The 17,299-nt window shown below is 35.9% G+C and overlaps 2 protein-coding genes across 2 annotated transcripts in view; one reads left to right on the forward strand and one right to left on the reverse strand.

Annotated features, from left to right (window-relative positions):
• The window catches only part of PARPBP (PARP1 binding protein), a 39,488-nt gene extending 22,656 nt beyond the window's left edge, over window positions 1–16,832 (forward strand). The window contains exons 8-11 of the mRNA XM_068142258.1: window positions 1,130–1,308; window positions 4,264–4,345; window positions 12,114–12,264; window positions 13,017–16,832. Coding sequence (XP_067998359.1) covers window positions 1,130–1,308; window positions 4,264–4,345; window positions 12,114–12,264; window positions 13,017–13,351 — 747 coding nt within the window. The 3' untranslated portion in view covers window positions 13,352–16,832. The remainder of the gene's footprint in view (window positions 1–1,129; window positions 1,309–4,263; window positions 4,346–12,113; window positions 12,265–13,016) is intronic.
• Window positions 13,507–14,885, reverse strand: PMCH (pro-melanin concentrating hormone). Its single transcript, XM_068142260.1, has 3 exons — window positions 14,637–14,885; window positions 13,927–14,128; window positions 13,507–13,756 (listed from the first exon to the last, which is right to left on the reverse strand). The coding sequence occupies exons 1-3, from the start codon at window positions 14,877–14,879 to the stop codon at window positions 13,707–13,709; spliced, it is 495 nt and encodes a 164-aa protein (XP_067998361.1). The 5' UTR covers window positions 14,880–14,885; the 3' UTR covers window positions 13,507–13,706.
• Window positions 16,833–17,299: the final 467 nt, after the last annotated feature.

The following is a 17,299-nucleotide window of genomic DNA, read 5'->3' on the forward strand; positions in this document are numbered from 1 at the left end:
TTGTTTTGGTTTGTGTTTGTTTTGGTTTTTTTTTTCCCCCTTTGTGTATAATCAGTCAAGATGATGCCAAATTCATACACTTCTTATTAAGGCAAATTTACTGTGGCACACATGACATTCTATAAAAATCTATGATGTGGTGATGTAATGACTGAAGAGGTTCAAAATACATTTTGAGGAAATTGAATGGTACTGAAATAGGCCAATTCTGTAAAGCCAAGTAACAACCATTTCTGTAATTGCTATTTCTAGCTATTGATTATAACTTATAGTAACTGACTGACATCTGTTGCTATGGTTTCTTGAAAGCTACATACGCTAATTGGTGTAATGAAATAGAGAGAGAGATAGAATTTTATCTTTTCAAGACTGTATTTAAAAGCAGTTAACTGATTAGATAAATGTAGTTCATTGCTTGTCCTGCCCTTCTGAACAAAGTCAGGCTACACAATGTTTCTGTGTATTGGTAAATAGAAAGCCTATAGTTTTTCAAACCTACTACTGTGTATTAAGCACTAAATTTCTCTATGGATTTCCTAGTACTTTTAAGGAAAAGTATAGCAAACTTGCAATTCTTTGCAGTCCCATAGTGGCTATGGAGTTCTACATCTTTACTGCTGACTGTACTATTGAGCACTTCCAGATGTGGATTATTATTTTCTTTAAGGAATTCTTTATTCTTGCGGAAAATCGTGAGGAATTCATCTTGTTCCAAACAACAGATTGTGCCAAGAACCTCTGTTTTCAAATCTCGATGGAAATCTCACTTTTAACCAACGGCTTTAGCAGATTCAGTTAGAGGAGTTGAACTTCACCAGAATGTGTTTGTGTACCTCACAATACACAAATTGGTTATGAGAAAATACATGTTCAGTTCTGCTGCATAGTTTCAGCACAGATTTGTTTATTTATCTGTGACTTGCTCATCAGTGCATACCTCCAGCTGGCAGTGATCTAAACTCTACTAATTGCATGGGATGAGAGAGAAATTTTCCCATGTGCAGGTTACCTGTAAATGCTCACTGTAAAAGGGAAGGAGGGGACTCTCACACCTTGTGCTGATATGGCTTGCTTTTGAACATGCACTATTTGACTGTTCCTGTTACATGTTACTTCTGTTTACTTTCAGCCAAAACTGCATTCCATAAATCATGGCACTGTGTATTGTGGCAGAGATACTGTAAAGGTCTTACTAGTTCTTCTGGATGAAGAAACTGTCAATCCTCCTACCCAGAACAAAGCAGAGCTATTATATGACGATGAAAACGCTAACTTGCTTGGAATGACCTCTGTTTTAACACTCTTCAAGTGAGTACTTGAATGTTTCTTATGTGTGTATTGGGTTTGCTTTTAAGGACAAGTGGCTAACAAACCATCAATATTACTTGTACAAAGTGAATGACCAAAGTGCAGTCTTTTGTGAGGTTAGGTGTAAAGGGGGAAAGCAATTTTTAGAACAGTCTCAAGACTCAAAAAAACTCTACCTTCACATTTACATTTTCCATGTCTTCAAGATATTTTTGCAATACAGAGTTTTTGAACTAGTATGTTTTGGGGCTGCACAAAACCTATGAAGAAATGTCTTCTGCAGCACACCTAAATACTCATTTTTTAAGTTGAGTTAGAACTCCTAAGTTCAAATGGTGTCTGTTTAGTAGCTAATGAATTTGCTATTAAATTTGATGATCCCTCTTTTGTTTAGCTCTCACATGAATTTTTTTTAATTATCATTGTATTCTGGTTTTGTTCTAGATAGTAATTATTTTGTGGACACAACTTTAAAGAGTTAAATAGTTTTTTGTATCATGATCAGCCAGTCAGGATAGTACTGTGTGAAGGACGCTGAAACAAATTCACATGCATGAAGATTTATTAGTACGGTCTGTAGCTAATGGCATGCATCTAGTGTTGAAAGTTGCTTTTGGAGAAGAATAAAATCAAAAGAGAAGGGAGGGGAAAGAGAAAACTCTCTGGTGGCCTGCTGGCAAGTATAGCAGCCTGAGTTCCCAGACAAGCATCCTTGGAAGTACAGTGGTTGATTCCCCAATAGTTCTTTTTCCAGAATAATTAAGTTGTCTTCATAAGGACCTGCTCAAACCCCTTACTGTTTGTCCCGGCTTTTGGTGCATTTAGTAGTAACTCGGGCATCTGTTAATCAGGACAGAGGCTGTGTGGCTTGTTGCTTATTAATTTCCATGCATGCATGTAGGGTTTTTGGGTTTCCTAACATAAAAGATGATCTACAACGAAAAGGGTAGGGAAAGTGGGGAAGGTGTTTCGTATGCTGGTGGTAGTTAGTCTTTTAACATGAAAGCCCACCAAAGCAACACTATCAGTGTGTGCAGGGCTAAGGCTGTGAGTATTACAGCAAGGAAGGACAAAACTGGAAGATGGAGGATCCTAAAAAGTCAGAATTTAAGGTTTCCAATAGATTTACTGTCTGGCTTTTTACGAAAGGAACAAGCGCATTCTAATAAAACTTGGGGGGGGAGGGGAGAAAGAATTCTAAATAAACTTGTAATAATTCTTAATGTAAAAGGCAGCTTCTAACACCATATTGTTGAATATTTCTTTCATTTCTCAAAAAGTCTGTGGTAGCTGTAGCTATAAATTTCTATTTCATTATGTAACGACCTTAAAATAAGAGACTGAAATCAGAGTTCCTTTTTCCATTACTTCAGATTCAGGAAAATTGACCTACATTACTGTCTAAATGGTTTCATTAATTTAATAAGTCTGACCGTGGCTGGACTTTTATCAGAAAGAAAAGGAGCTTAATCAGATTTAGATCAATGCTCTATGTGAATGGAATCAAGGCCCACCTGAGTTCTGAAATAAACACTGTTACTCTTCAGAGCTAGAAATCTTGATCATATATATATATATATATGTAACTCTTTAATTTAAAATGGCTTTTAAAACTCTTCTGTCTGAATAAGAGTGCCCATTGAGTGCTTTAATTTCATTTACCTCATTCAGATGTTTCAGCTGAAAATTTTTGCGGTAAGGGTTCTCTCTGATTTTGCAGGTTCAACAGGTATTCAGGCTTTGGGGCAACTTTTTGTTTGCTGCTGGCTTTTTTTATATCATTTCCATCATCTACCTGTTCTAAAGGCAGTTGGTATTACCCTTCAAAATTTACTTCTCCTTAAGGAATACTTATGTTGATCTGGTACACAAAATAATCTCTCAAAACCCCATTTTTGTGGGCATTGAAAAACTAACCTTTTCATGCACCGGAGGGGCGGTGATGATTTAATCAGACGCTTATCCTGAGGGATCATCAGTTGTTGGAACAGTGGGATGCTGAGAATTTTGCCATAGTGGGTTGCAAAGAGGACTTAGGAACCAGAACAACAGTATAGGCTGGAGTGTGCTGAAGCTCCATATTTTAGAATAGAATAGCATAGAATAAACCAGGTTGGAAGATACCTTCAAGATCATTGTGTCCAACCTATCTTCCAACACCACCTGATCCACTAAACCATGCAACCCAGCACCCTATCAAGTCTCCTCCTGAACTCCTTTGACAACTTACACAGCAGAAACATTGCAAGGTCCTGCAGAAATTTTGCGACACAGACAAATTGAAGTAAATAATGAGCTAAATAAAATGAATTTTATTTATGGAATACTTGAATGAAATGAGCTAAATAAATAAAATAAATGAGCTATTTTTGAAAAAAAAAAACAAACAACTGTCCCCACATGCACACTGGCATACCATAAGCATAAGCAGAGAAGTAATTATTTACAGATGCACAGATTCATTCATATTTGAAGACCCAAAAATCCTCTTGTGCATCAATTTTTTTGCACTATATGCATAAAAAATTTTCATTATTGTGTGTAACTATTCACATACTAAAATATAGGAGGGTGCATTTTGTTTGAGTACTTCTATTGGAAAGTTTGTAAATACAATGGGAATTACTCTGGATGTCAACCAGGTGCTCTTCAAGGGGCGGGGGGGGGGGGGGTAAGTTGTAACCCAACACCAGCATTACAAATAACAATATTGTGGCTGCAGAATATTGTAAAGATACTGCAAAATGATATCAGAAATTAGAACTGTGGGTCTGTTTTCATTATGCTGTCTTCAGTTGTCACAGTACATGTGGTTACTTAGGAAGGGAGGTAACAAAGTAAAGCTTGGAGAGAGAAGATAGCTGCCTTCTTGTTCCTGAGCAACATGGTATGGTAATTATTTTTCTTAACTATTTGCTTTTATGTGCTCTAAATAATTAACTCTTTTTAATACAGATCTCCAGTACAATCAGATGGATCTTCTCCAAAACCTCTTAGACAACGTATTCAGAAATCTGTGGATGACAAAACAGTCAAGGTACTGTGTAGAGATTGCTCTGAGACTATAGATGCACTTATAGTGCTTAAACGCTAATACTTGGCTAAAAAAAGAAGCATAATTGTGCTAATTGGCCCAATTTGAACTGTGTTGTAATATAAATGGAAATGTCTAAAACTCCAGAAGGAAAAAGCTTTAAACTTAAAAGCACTTCTTAATGAAGCTGTCTTATTGGAGAAACACTGAGTTAATCTATATTTCTTCATTTAACCATCTGTGTATTTCAGGATTATAGAAATAAATCTGAACACAGGTGTGTGATTTCAGTTCTGATAATACAGGCATTCTAAAAGTGCACTTTCTAGGGGATTCTTTTTATTTGTAACATTTTGAGGATATTTCCATATTTCTTTGAAATAAAGATGCTAATGTTTGGTATTTTGTAGATGGAATAGAACACTGCAAGCATTTTACGTTTATTTATTCCTCACCCCCCCCAAAATTGTGAGATCTGAATGCTGGGATTATAGAAAGGGGCAAGGCTTGTATCTTCCACGGCATTTTAAAAGATGCCTAAATAAGTAGTGACTTAGTGTTTCCTTATAAACATCATCCAGACAACAGGTAAAAATACGAGCATAATTAGTATATAATTCAGTAAACAGAAGAGTTTTAAGCTGTTATGATTACTTCTAATGGAAAATATCTTTATGCAACTTGACATGATGGGAATTTTAACATACTGCATGTGTGAGAAGCAGGAAGTACTCTGAAAAGGATTGTCAGTATTTCCAGCATTTGTTTCACATATACTCCAACTTCATTATGAGTGGTATTTCTTTGCTTAAATCTCATAGGCAAATTATGAAATACTGAAACTGATGAAGGATCTTCTTTATATTAATTTTATGATAAACAGGATATTTAAAATGCAACTTGATGAGTAAAGTAGCAAAGCTGTGCAATGCTGTTTGCCCAATACATTGAAATAGCTTTCTTATCTAAGTGGAGATTTTGCAATTGGATTCATGAATAGATGTATTCAGTATCAAAGTATAAAAATTATCATCTTAAAGTAATTGCCTGTCACATTTCAGACCTTTACTGGAAGCTTACATGGTTTGTGTCAGAAACTATCAAAAATGAGTCTTGAGACTGATTCATATTATGAAACTATTTTAAGTTTTTTCACACATAGGTTTGTTTTTTCTTTTTTTGCTGATCAAAAATACCAGATTACCTACCCTGACTTCTGTGCCAATAGAAGGTCTTGCAGAGTTGTCTGAATAATTGAATGAATTCTACTTCAGGAGCAGGAACTGCATGCAAACGTTCATCGTGACAGTCTCCTTTGCTGCCTTAGTAGTATCTGACTTCAGTAATTGTTCTGTGACTCCTATGATCCTTTTTAATACAAGAGGTTTTTTTGCATGTTCCTACTCTTTTATGTTTTTTCCTTTGAAGACTTTGTAGGCCTTCATCACTGTTGTCTTTTCTCTTTCTATACCACCTTTGGTAGAAGTTAGAATACATCTACAAGCAGGTCAGCTTCTATACCATAGTATGAATACCCAGATGTTGATCTTGAGTTGGTATATTCATATTTCCTGGTATATTTAATGCTAAGGGTGACACAGTCTCAGGCTGCGCCAGGGGAGGTTTAGACTGGATGTTAGGAAGAAGAGGAGACTCAGGGGTGACCTTATCACTCTCTACAACTACCTGAAGGGAGGTTGAAGATAGGCGGATGATGGTCTGTTCTCCCAGGCAGCCAGTACCAGAACAAGAGGACACAGTCTCAGGCTGCACCAGGGGAGGTTCAGGTTGGATGTTAGGAAGAAGTTCTATACAGAGAGAGTGATTGCCCATTGGAATGGGCTGCCCGGGGAGGTGGTGGAGTCGCCGTCATTGGAGGTGTTCAGGAGGAGACTTGATGGGGTGTTTGGTGCCATGGTTTAGTTGTTTAGGTGGATTGGATTGGTTGATGGGTTGGATGTGATGATCTTGAAGGTCTCTTCCAACCTGGTTTATTCTATTCTATCCTGCTTGTTACTACTTCACTCAATAACACCTTTGGAATATTTTCTGCTCTACCTATATGTTTGTTAATTTTCAGTCTAGTTCTTTTAGGTCTCTGGTTTTTATGTTGTTTCTTATGGCTGAAGAGATTTTCTATATGTATCTGTAGAACTCATTATCCTCTTTGAATTATTTTTTTTTTTCAGTACCTTTAAATCAACCTCAGTCCAAAATTTAGCAGTGCTTTGTATTGAGATGAATGGCATTTATGATGACTAATTTCAATTCCTTTCTCTATGAATCCATATATTTCTTGTCTTGGGTCATAATGTCTCCTGGTAGGAATAAATTTTGTTCTGTCTTTACTGTGGAGCAAATAGCACAATGAATTCCTTGTCCATGACCATAGATCTCAAATGCTGTAGTAATATATATCACCTTCTTACACTGAATATCAGTCTTCATTATTTCATAGGACCATTAAATGGTTGCTTGTAAAATTCATAATTGTAAAATTTGTTATGCATAATGCACTCAAGTTAACAATTGACTCAGAAGAGAACACATTATACTTTTTTATTTTCCCTATAAGACAGTAGCAAGGTGATATTTCTTCAGTGTCAGTGATTTTTCTGAGCAATTTCTTATGCAATAGGTGTGATAGTAGCACAAGTTCTACAAAATTGTCCTAAGGACCTTTGTGTTGTGCTGCCATGATTAGTCAGTAGTACAAATCTGTGATCTCTTGTAGAACTTGTGCCGTAGGGGTCTCCTTTTCCATGATATTTGAGAAGGGAAGAACAACAGAGTGTTAGTTGTATGCTGAATCCCATCAGGATGTGTGTGTTGAATAAAACAAACGAACAAAAATAGTGATAAAAATCAAGAAAGTGAATGGAGAAACATTTCTCTAAAAAAAAAGAGAGAAATGAAAAGAAAACTCATTATGTCCTCTCCTTGCTTAAGAGGAACAGACATCTCAACACCTCAACTTCTGCAGATTTATGTGGAGGAGTGCCAGCTGATAATATTTAGACCTAGGGCACAACATTGTGTGTATGTGTTTAATATCTGCAGGAGAGAGTGGATAAAGTAAACAGGTAGCTGTGACTTGGAACTGGTGTTTAAAAATAAATCTGTGGGTCTTTCCATTGTGCCAAAACAAATTCCTGGCAACACTGAAAGACAAAGAAATATTTTTGTCTTTCAATCCTTATTAAACACTGGAAAAGATGCAGAAAGATCACCTAACTATAACAGCATTTGTTAGGAGGCAAAGCTGTCACTCAGCCCTTGAGGAGAAAGAAGCCTGGGGAACTAGCATGTTGCTTTTTTTCATTCCCTCCAGCAGAATCAGGTAAGAGTAATAATAAGAAACTCAGATCTTCCTTCGAGAGACAATTCAGATTTCTAGTTTTATCTGTTTAAATGTCTTCTAGAAAACAGTATTTTGTGGGAACACTCTTTAATTCAGAAAGGTTTATAGAACATCTATTGAGTTGTGTATCATGTCAGTTGTTCTTTCCTGTCTTTTCTGCTTTATAAAAATATGTAGAAAGTTTAGTTGGACAGGAAAGAAGGCTTTTATCTAAAAAGCCTTCATCCAACCTTATGTCTGATTCTTTGAGTCATACTTCCATTTATCTGAAGTGGGTAGATGCCTTATTTGACTGCTTATTTTGTTGATTTCAATGGGTTGTGTAACTCCTGCTTACTGGTGACAGAAGAATGGAAGGACTGGGACTGTAACAATCACCTACTTTCTCTATGTTAAAAAGCAACTCAAGACAGCAAAAATGTTGTATAATATCTTTATCTTTCTTCTGCACCAGAAAAGATTGATTAGACTTTCAGGGTGCAGGTAAAATACTGCTCTTGAACTAGTGGGATTGGGTGAAACAGACCTCTAGGAGTCAAGAGAGAAGGAGCAAAAGCTATTAGTCTGTGAGCATGCATTATGAGAGAGTAAAAGCTCTTTTTTTTTGTAAACTTGGGATTGTTTTGGCCTTTTGATACATTGTTTTAGAAATCTTGCTGTATTTTTAACACATTTACCCTGAAACAGCTGTAAGGACTTTCAGTAGTTTGGCATGTTTTTTTTCTTAATGTAATTGGAGACAACCTTTCCTATATGAGGCACTATTTCCCTCCAATTGGGAACATAACTGTAGTTTTAGTTTTAAAAGGAATTTGTGGCTTAAGAACTCTAACAAATCTTGGCACACTTGAAGTTCATTGTAATTTTACTGTGTACAGAAATCCTTCCAAGGATAAAGCTCCACAAAGCAAAAAATCCCAGTCTGCCTTTCTCATGTGATTTGTTCATGCCTATATAAAATGACTTAATATCTAGCTTCATACACTGCTGCTATTTTTCATTGCTTAGTTTCCTAAATGCTGTTACTTGAGAGAAGTGGTTTGCCTATTTGTGATTCCAGTACAAATAAACCGTGACTTGGAAAACTATGAACAGGAAGTAATCAAGAGTTTTCTGCATGCCCACTATAATTTTGAGCAGAGAATTCGCACTAATGGAGAAAACAATCTCCCTCAGGTAGTAGTCTCATCTGTTGTAGCAAGAAATATATTCCACTTCAAAGTAAGTAATTATGGAGAACAATAAGCCAACTAGTAGTTTCAGTGTGTGAAGAATATGCTGAAAATTAATATCAGGAAGAGAGATCGGGAGGGGTGTAAAAGGTTATCTTCAGCACAAAATCTGAAAAAGGACTTTGGTGTCAATTGATAAAACACACTTGTGTAGAAAATGCTATTTTTGTTTCTACAAGACTTCTGAACTACTTTTCTGGGATCCATAGTGGTGAGTTTCGAATATTTTTTTGAAACCAAATAATGAGCTGATTTGAGGCTAAATCAATAGTAGGTTAATCTGGGATAGGAAAAGGCTGGTCCAATGTCATTAATAGGAAAAAACCAAACAACTTACTAGTTTCAGTACAAGAAAAGCTTGCTATTACCTGAGCTGCTCAGGACATTTTTTCATGTTTGAACAACATGATGTTTTGGTTTGGTGAAGATACGTACCTTTGATTGTTTTGTTACTCTTCCTTTGCAATCCTTTCCATTTCTCAACTTTGTCTTTCAACGTACCTTATTTTTGAAAGGACAAAGGGTAAGGGTGGAGAAAAGACATTTTCTCTTTTTATCTCTTTTCCTCTTCCAAATAGTACTCTAATTGTTTGGCTAGAAAATAAAACCATGTGTTTATTGTTACTGATGTAGGTTTTCAAATTCTATTATGCCATTCCAGTGTATAAACCCCAAATCTCAACATTCTTAGTAACTAAATATTGGCAGTACTGTTTGTATGCAGATGCTGGAAGGAGATCTGGAATGGATTATCAACTAACTTTTAGAAATAAATAGAGCATGCACCATTAATATTTTGTGTAAAAGTGAAGGTTTTAGATTGGCATTTCAAGCAACTGAAAAACTTCTCTAGATACAGATGTCAGGGTAGGAGAATATCCTGCTTTATCTGCTCATTAGGATTACTAATTATTCTTCATGTGCTGAAAAACTGTCTTAAATTCTGTCACAGTTCTTTTACAGATGACTGGCAAAAACAACGACACACATTTTTTTCTGAATGCAACATAATTTCTTTGTACAGGGGTAACAGCAATATCCCACTTGCTTGTGAAGAGGAGCGGGGATAGTAAGACTGGGTTCATTGCTTGTCATTTGTGTAACAACCTGGTTAGCAAACTGAGCTCCTGACATCCTTTTGTTCTTCTGGAGCTGTGGTCATTGGGGTGGTACCTTCAAAGCAGTGGATTTCAGTTAAAGAACTCCTATTTTTAAGAACTATTTCAGGCTGTTGACAGGCTTCATTATGTGTGCTACTTAAGTTGCTCGTTTTTCTATTGAAATATTCCAGTGACAGTCTACTTCTTAATTGTTAGACTTGTGCTCTTATTCCGCCTTCAGGCTATTAAAATTTACTTGCTGCTGCCTCACTCAATATAACACAGTTGTTTTTCCTAGCAAATGTACATTCCTAGACTAGTTGCTAAGTTTGACTGCCTCAGAGAATTTGGTCATGCACTCCTGGTTTAAATATAACCTCTAGAGCAGTGGTAGCATCAGTTGAAACAGTCATATGTGGTAAAGCTTTTGTATACTGCTTGCAAATGACTAAAAGGTGTGTGATGCAATACAAAAAGTTTTGAAGAATACTCCAAGCTTCAGTGAAGTTGAAACAGTTAAATTTGTGCTGCAGGTTTTTCAGAATTTGAGCTTGACTTCCATTCTTTGACTCCACGTATTCTAATTCTTGCAATCCAAACTAGTGAAGCGTCAGATGGGGTAGAAAAAAAGAAACCCTTACGTCCTAAAAGTTAATGGGATTTATTGTTACATAATAGAAACTATCAGCCTTTCTTACTCAAGTTTGTCTTTCTTCATGCTGTGTTTATTAGAGCTTCATCAACTCAGCACAAATTGTACTTTATTTACCTCTTAAAATATGAAAGTGGTAGAACTCTGCATGAGTTACTGTGTAATTTTTGATGTGTGTTGTTTGAACAATAATTAAGAAGTTAGGGAATTTTGAGGGATTAGGTATCTATGAAACAGCAGTCATTGGGAAATATTTTTCTTAATATTACAGTAACCTTAAAGAAAATGTAAGCCCCTTGTACTGTGAATATTGTAGTTGTACAACAGGACATTGAGTAAGTTTGATCTCGATCACTGTTTTATGTTAAATTTTTTCAAGTTCTTAAGCTTATTCATGGGATAGATCTGCCTTCAAAAGACTTTGAAAAGAGTATGACATAGGCTTAATGACTCTGAGCTAATGCATAAACCTGAAGCACAAATGTCTATGTATATAGTCTTACCTTATGGTAAATGTTTTAATTAGAGAGTAGATTGACACTTACAAAAGATTAGAATTGTTGAGAGTCAGGCTGTCTGGTTCTGTGTTAAATCTGCCTTTCTTTCTCAGACTGTTACCTGGCATAGACAACTTGTGGTTTGGTAGTGATGGACAATTGGAGAAATTGAATCTTTTTAATTTTTTAAGAGAATACTGAGTTTAAAGTAAAACTATAGATGTACAGACATATCAAGGCAGAAAGAAGATCTGTGTTTCTCCTAGATGGAGATGAGCATGCAGAATCAGATACAGTAGTGTTCTTCAATATTACAGTTTTCTTCAACTTATGCTCTGTGTGATTCTGTGCTATTTGGGTATATTTTGACAAATGTGTAGACATTAGATTCAAAGAGGAAATAGCTTTATTTTGTGACTAAATGGGAAGTCTAAATTTTGGCAAAGAAAATATCTGCAATAATACTTCACATTTGCGTTTTAGGCATATGCACATTGCAATTCAGTTTATTATCTGTCATTCCTTTTCATTGTTGCTATTATGCTTTCCTCTGTACCTGTAGAGAATGGTAATTGTTGTAGCTGTGACAGCTATTCAAAATGGTAGAACATGCAGACTATCAAAACAAGGTACTAACTTTGAGAGAAAATCATGGGTTGAGGGTTTAAAAGCTCATCTGTAACTCTCTGAGAGAGAAAAAAATGTTACAATTACTGTAGGAGTTCAACAGAGTAATTTAGTAGTATTCTTGGAAGCCTTTACACTTTGTGAATAAATATGTGAAAAGGAGCATACTCGTTTTTTCTGGTATTTTAGTGATCTAAAAGCTTCCCAGACAGAAGAATAGGCAAACTTTTACTATTTTACTAGTCTTTCAGGTATTGTAATTTTGCAAATAATTAAAGCTAATACCAGATTGCTATTTGCAGATGAAGCAATCTTCACTCAAATCTCAGTTTGCATGTACGTATAAAAATGAGCTGAGTGAGATAAAGGGTCAACATTTCCTCAGCGGTAGCCAAATTCCAACTTGCATAGACCCTGCACCAAAGCAACATCTGAAAGCTGGAGATGTCACAGGTAAGTTGTAGCAGAATTGAATAATGAAATGTGATAGCTAATATTTCAAGTGTTATTAAACAAAACTGTAGTAAAACTAAAGTATAAATCTGTTTTCAAGAGGAAAAAGAACACAAGGCAAGACATGAATCATTGCTCTGTGTTTCTCCTAGATGGAGATGAGCATGCAGAATCAGATACAGTAGTGTTCTTCAATATTACAGTTTTCTGGCAACTTATGCTGTTTGGGTATATTTTGACAAATGAATTTGGCAAATGATTAAATATCTTTGAATCTGCATTATGATTTTAGTGCAAACAAAATAGACATGTATGAAAAATATTTTGATGCTCTCTTGAGGTTAAAAAGTTGATTATATTTTGTGTGTAATGTTCCTTCTTTTACAAAAGTAAGCTAAGTAAAATTTGCAAACAAAATAATATATTATTTTGCTCCACTGTAAAACACATGATGGAGATAATTTCTATGCCCTTCAAGCATATTTTCTAATATCATAAGATATAAATCTACTTCTCTAATTTAGTTGCTGTTGCGTGTTTTTGAGCAACATCGTTTTAACTTGTCAGCGCACTTAGGAACACATAGCAAAGGTAGCCTCAGTGCCCAGCATAGTTTTGTTTTGCTGATAAAGCACTAGTTTTGGCTTTAAAAAAAGATAAATCACATGTCTGTCCTCTGCTAGAAAAATGTTGAATAATCCCAGGTAACTTTTTATTTCCTCACATATGTTTTTTATGTTCTTGCATGACAGAAGGTATGAATTCATGTCTTGATGTACCAGTGCTTGGAACTATTTCTGAAAATGTTCACCAGGCTAGAAGTTATACAGAAATGGGAAGACTGAGTTGTCAGCCAAGAAACAAGTACTCCAAGAATGAACAGATGGATTTGAATAATGACAAAGTAATCTGTGATAAGGAAAGTGAACCATCTTTGCAAAAAACTGCGAAGAGACCTAAAACTTCGAGCAACCCTCAGAAGGAATTGGATAGCAGAAAGGATGGAAAAAGAAAACACAGCAAACCTGCAAGCAAGAATAAGTTGATTGCTGGTCAGGCAAAATTAACTCACTACTTCCGACTCTAAGTTTTCGTTTTGACACACATGGCATCTTGACTGGCTCAGAAGTTTTTAGGGTTTTTGTGAGAGAAGGATGAAATTCTTTTACCGCTTCCTCTGCCACTCAAATAAGCAGTAGTTGGTGTGTAGTATGAGACAAACATAAGTCTGGCTTATGCAGAAGTCTTTTATTTCATGTAATAATACATCATTAGTAATTACAGCTATGTTAGTTGATTGTAATGAAGTATGTTTCTCTCTCCAATACTATGGGAAAGAATTTTTGGATGCATACGTATAGCCACACTAAAACACAGTAAAAGATTACATTGACTTTAAAATGTTCAATCTTCAAAGTGAAGGTGGTGTGAATCAGTAACTTTCAGGCTTGCCAACATGGTCGATAGACTCTTCCCAGCATACACCTGAGCACTACAGGGAAAAAAAAAATAATCTGCAAGTTTGAATCATCAGAGATCTAGAACTCTTCTATGGCCTCTGGAAATAGTAATTTAATAAATGCTTCCTCCCCTGTTCACATTATGACATTAGAGTTGAACAAAAATGGAGTAATTTCTGTGTAAAATAAAAGATATACTTACGGTCAAAATCTCTCCTTCCTATAGGGAATTTAGGTGAATTTTTTTCATCTGCAGTATCCCTTTCCTGTATTGATTCAATATTTTGAATTTCAGTGTCAGCTGGAAAAGCCATGGCTGCCTTCAGTGCAAGATAAGGTAGTTGCTTGCTACCCATGTTGATTGCCATAATATGGTTTAAGGAATCATGTCTGGAACCTGTGTCCTGTTTAATGGGAAAACAAGAGTGGCAGTTTACTTGGAGTCAATTGTTTTCACTTTCTCTACTTGTTGTACTTTATATTTAGCAATGCATATATTTTATCTTTCAAGGGGGGAATTTTAAAAGTAATGACCTGCATTACATATTTGATGGAAATGGTTTTATGATAAAGAACATGCTGAAGTAATGAAGTATATTTGGTGAGTTAAAAACCTGTTGCTGCATATAGGGACATGCTGAATCAAGCACAAATACAGGCTTTTATTTTTCCCTCCACAAGTTTTGACTGCATTGTAGTTCTGTAAAAAATCAGGTTTCTTTTATTCATCTCTCCAAGTTACACATTTAACATCTTGGAATTAGAAAATGTATTCTTGATTATAGTATACAAAACTCCACCAGATGTATCTCCACCAGGTTATTACTTTAAGTTATTGTGTTTATTTTCTAAAGGACTATAAAGAGAATTTCCATTTTACAAGAAAGCCAAAATGTTAAACTGAAAACTCACCAAAACTTTCATATTTCTGTCATCCTCTTCATCCAAAACTCTGCTGTCTTCAGTCTTATAATGCTTCAGCAAAGGTATAGCTCCTCTGCTTGCAGTTCTATCTCCAAGAGTTTTTCCAAGATTTAATGTGGTTAGCAACATATCTTCATCTTCTACATTTTGCAGAGATTTGGAAACTGAGAGTAGAAAACCTTGAGAAAGAAGACAGAGAGAGAGAATTAACACATATGATGATATACACATTCTTAGTTACTTAATGCTTGCATAGAAGTTGAGTTTTCAAATTGTCAGAAATCTTTTCCTGTTGTAAATTAGGATGTTCCACATCTCTGCCCACTTTATATACTTTACAGATTGAATGGAAACTACTTCAGTGACTAATGAGTTCACTCTTTAAGAATGACTCATATCTAGGAGTAGCCTTTTCTATAATCCTTCTAATCCCATCTCTTGTTTAGAACTACTTAAACATTTCTTTAACATGGCTAATTTGTTTCTTTGTATGTTTTTCAAACAGCACAGATTAGTTCCTTTTGATGGATCAGTGTAACAAAGCTCACAGAAGTGATGTCCATTTGTGTTGTTTATAAAGCTTTACCTCTACTTGAGGCAATTTAAGAAAAGGAACTTACCTACAGAAGAAAGATAAGACTATTGTAAAGGTGTGATCTATCACAGTTTCTGATCAAAAATGAATTCACTGAAGAGCTGAAAAGCTTCAAGTTTAGTAATAGCTTAGGCAGCTGCTGTGTTAGAAGTCCTTATTTCATATTTCAATGTGCACCATGTCATGTTACATTATTTAGATCTTATATCTAAAACCTCTACTAATACCTAAGTAATTATCTGTCTCATTCTGAAAGTGGACCTTTCATAGTTGTAAATACAAGAAGTCTAATATAGCCTGATATACCTGCTAAGAATGTGGAATGAAAAATAAACTTCAGCTTTTATTTTGAAGTCTTTGGAGTCTACTTACTGTGCTGTGTAAATGTCGAAAATGTTTATGTAAGATACTTGGGGTTTTGTATGGTTGGTTGGTGGTGTTGGGTGTGTGGATGTTTTGTGTTTTTCTACCTAGAAAGCAAATGGGACTAGCTCAAGTTTAGCTAATTTCCTAGTGATACAAACCTCTTAGCTGGTACCCATCTCTTAAATTCAGGGTTGTTCTAACTAAACAGAAAGAGCATCAGTTCCCCTTGTTTTACTCTCTCACTCTCCATTTGACTTTTCCCATTTTCTCTCTGTGCTGTCATACTACAGGAACAAAAATACCCTTCACTAATACCTACCACTGATGTGGTGTGAAGGTGAAAATAAGATTAATATTTAACCGTCTAGAGAATTCCACAACATGTCAGTGGTATCACCTGATAGCAAAAGGCATGTATGCTCTGTGGTGGTACTTTTCACTTGGCTTGTGATACACAGAACAGGAGCAGTGCTTTGAAACTGCAAGGGCAGCAAACCTTGCTTTTTATGTGTTGGTATATGAATTAAGAATTAGGGAAGAAGCTATATGTCCAGTATAAGCTTCTGCTTATCTGAAGATACAGTACCCATAGGTAGGAAGCATGTAACACATGGCTTGCTTTCAAATGCTTCTCTTCCATTTAGTACGAAGCACAGTTAAAATAAAAATTACTTACCTGTATCGGTTGGAAAGTCCAGATATCTACAATGTGTATGGAAAACTTACAGTACTGCCCCTCCCCTTGCCCCCCAGTCTCCTCTGGTGTTGCTTGAACTGGTTGTTCATTTTTAAACTTTGAAGATCCAAGGTGATGCTTGTGGAACCTCCTAATTAGACTGTTAAGAAATCAATAGCTGTGTCTATAAACTCACTTTTTTTTCCCTCTTTGGAGCAGCAGATGATGTTTGTTACATTGCAGATTTGCAGTGCTCTGTGTACATCTCTTCATAATGCCTCTGGGAATCTTAACACTCTGCTGTCTAAATTTTTTCCTTGTTCTCTTCAGAGTTTTAATTGCAGTAAAAATGTGAAGTTTTGCTCTATCAACCACTATGTTTTATCATTGTCTATCAAATTAGTGTTTTATTTTTTGTATTAGTAGCCTACTATTGTTTGTACAGCAGTGACAATTATTTTGAGAAACACTTCTTGCTTCTACGTTGCATCTTGTTACAATGAAACATGAACTCTTATAGCACATGATATTTCAGGTGTAAATAAATCTTTGACATGCCTGCAATTTCTCTTGTAACTCATTTAGAATTCTTCTTGGAATGTATTATGAGCCAATTGTAGTATTTCTATTTGGTCACGTAACTAATTGCCATATACAAGTGCTGCTCTTGTCTGGAAATGTTGGAGCTGCTCCTTGTCTCACAGAGGAGCAGCTTACAGCTCTGTGGTCCCAAACAAGGAGCGCTCCATGAAGGGAGACAGAGGAAGTTCCATGGTTCTAGACTCCTAGGAGCAGGTCCATGGTCCCAGACCGGAGCAGGTATGTGGTCCCACACAGGAGAATCTCCAAAGAGATAGGAGGCAGCTCCATGGAGGGAGACAGGTCCTGTCTGGTACTATTTATCTTCTCTCTGGGACAATGGAGCTGTGAGCTGCTCCTGTCTCCCTCCATGGAACTGGTCCTGTGATTCTGTGACATTGAACTGATAAACAATGAACCTACTAGAATGCCTTA

Source organism: Melanerpes formicivorus, unplaced genomic scaffold (genome assembly GCF_026170545.1).
Source record: "Melanerpes formicivorus ecotype bairdi unplaced genomic scaffold, bMelFor1.0.p_v2 SCAF_8, whole genome shotgun sequence".
In the NCBI taxonomy this organism is placed as follows: domain Eukaryota; kingdom Metazoa; phylum Chordata; class Aves; order Piciformes; family Picidae; genus Melanerpes; species Melanerpes formicivorus.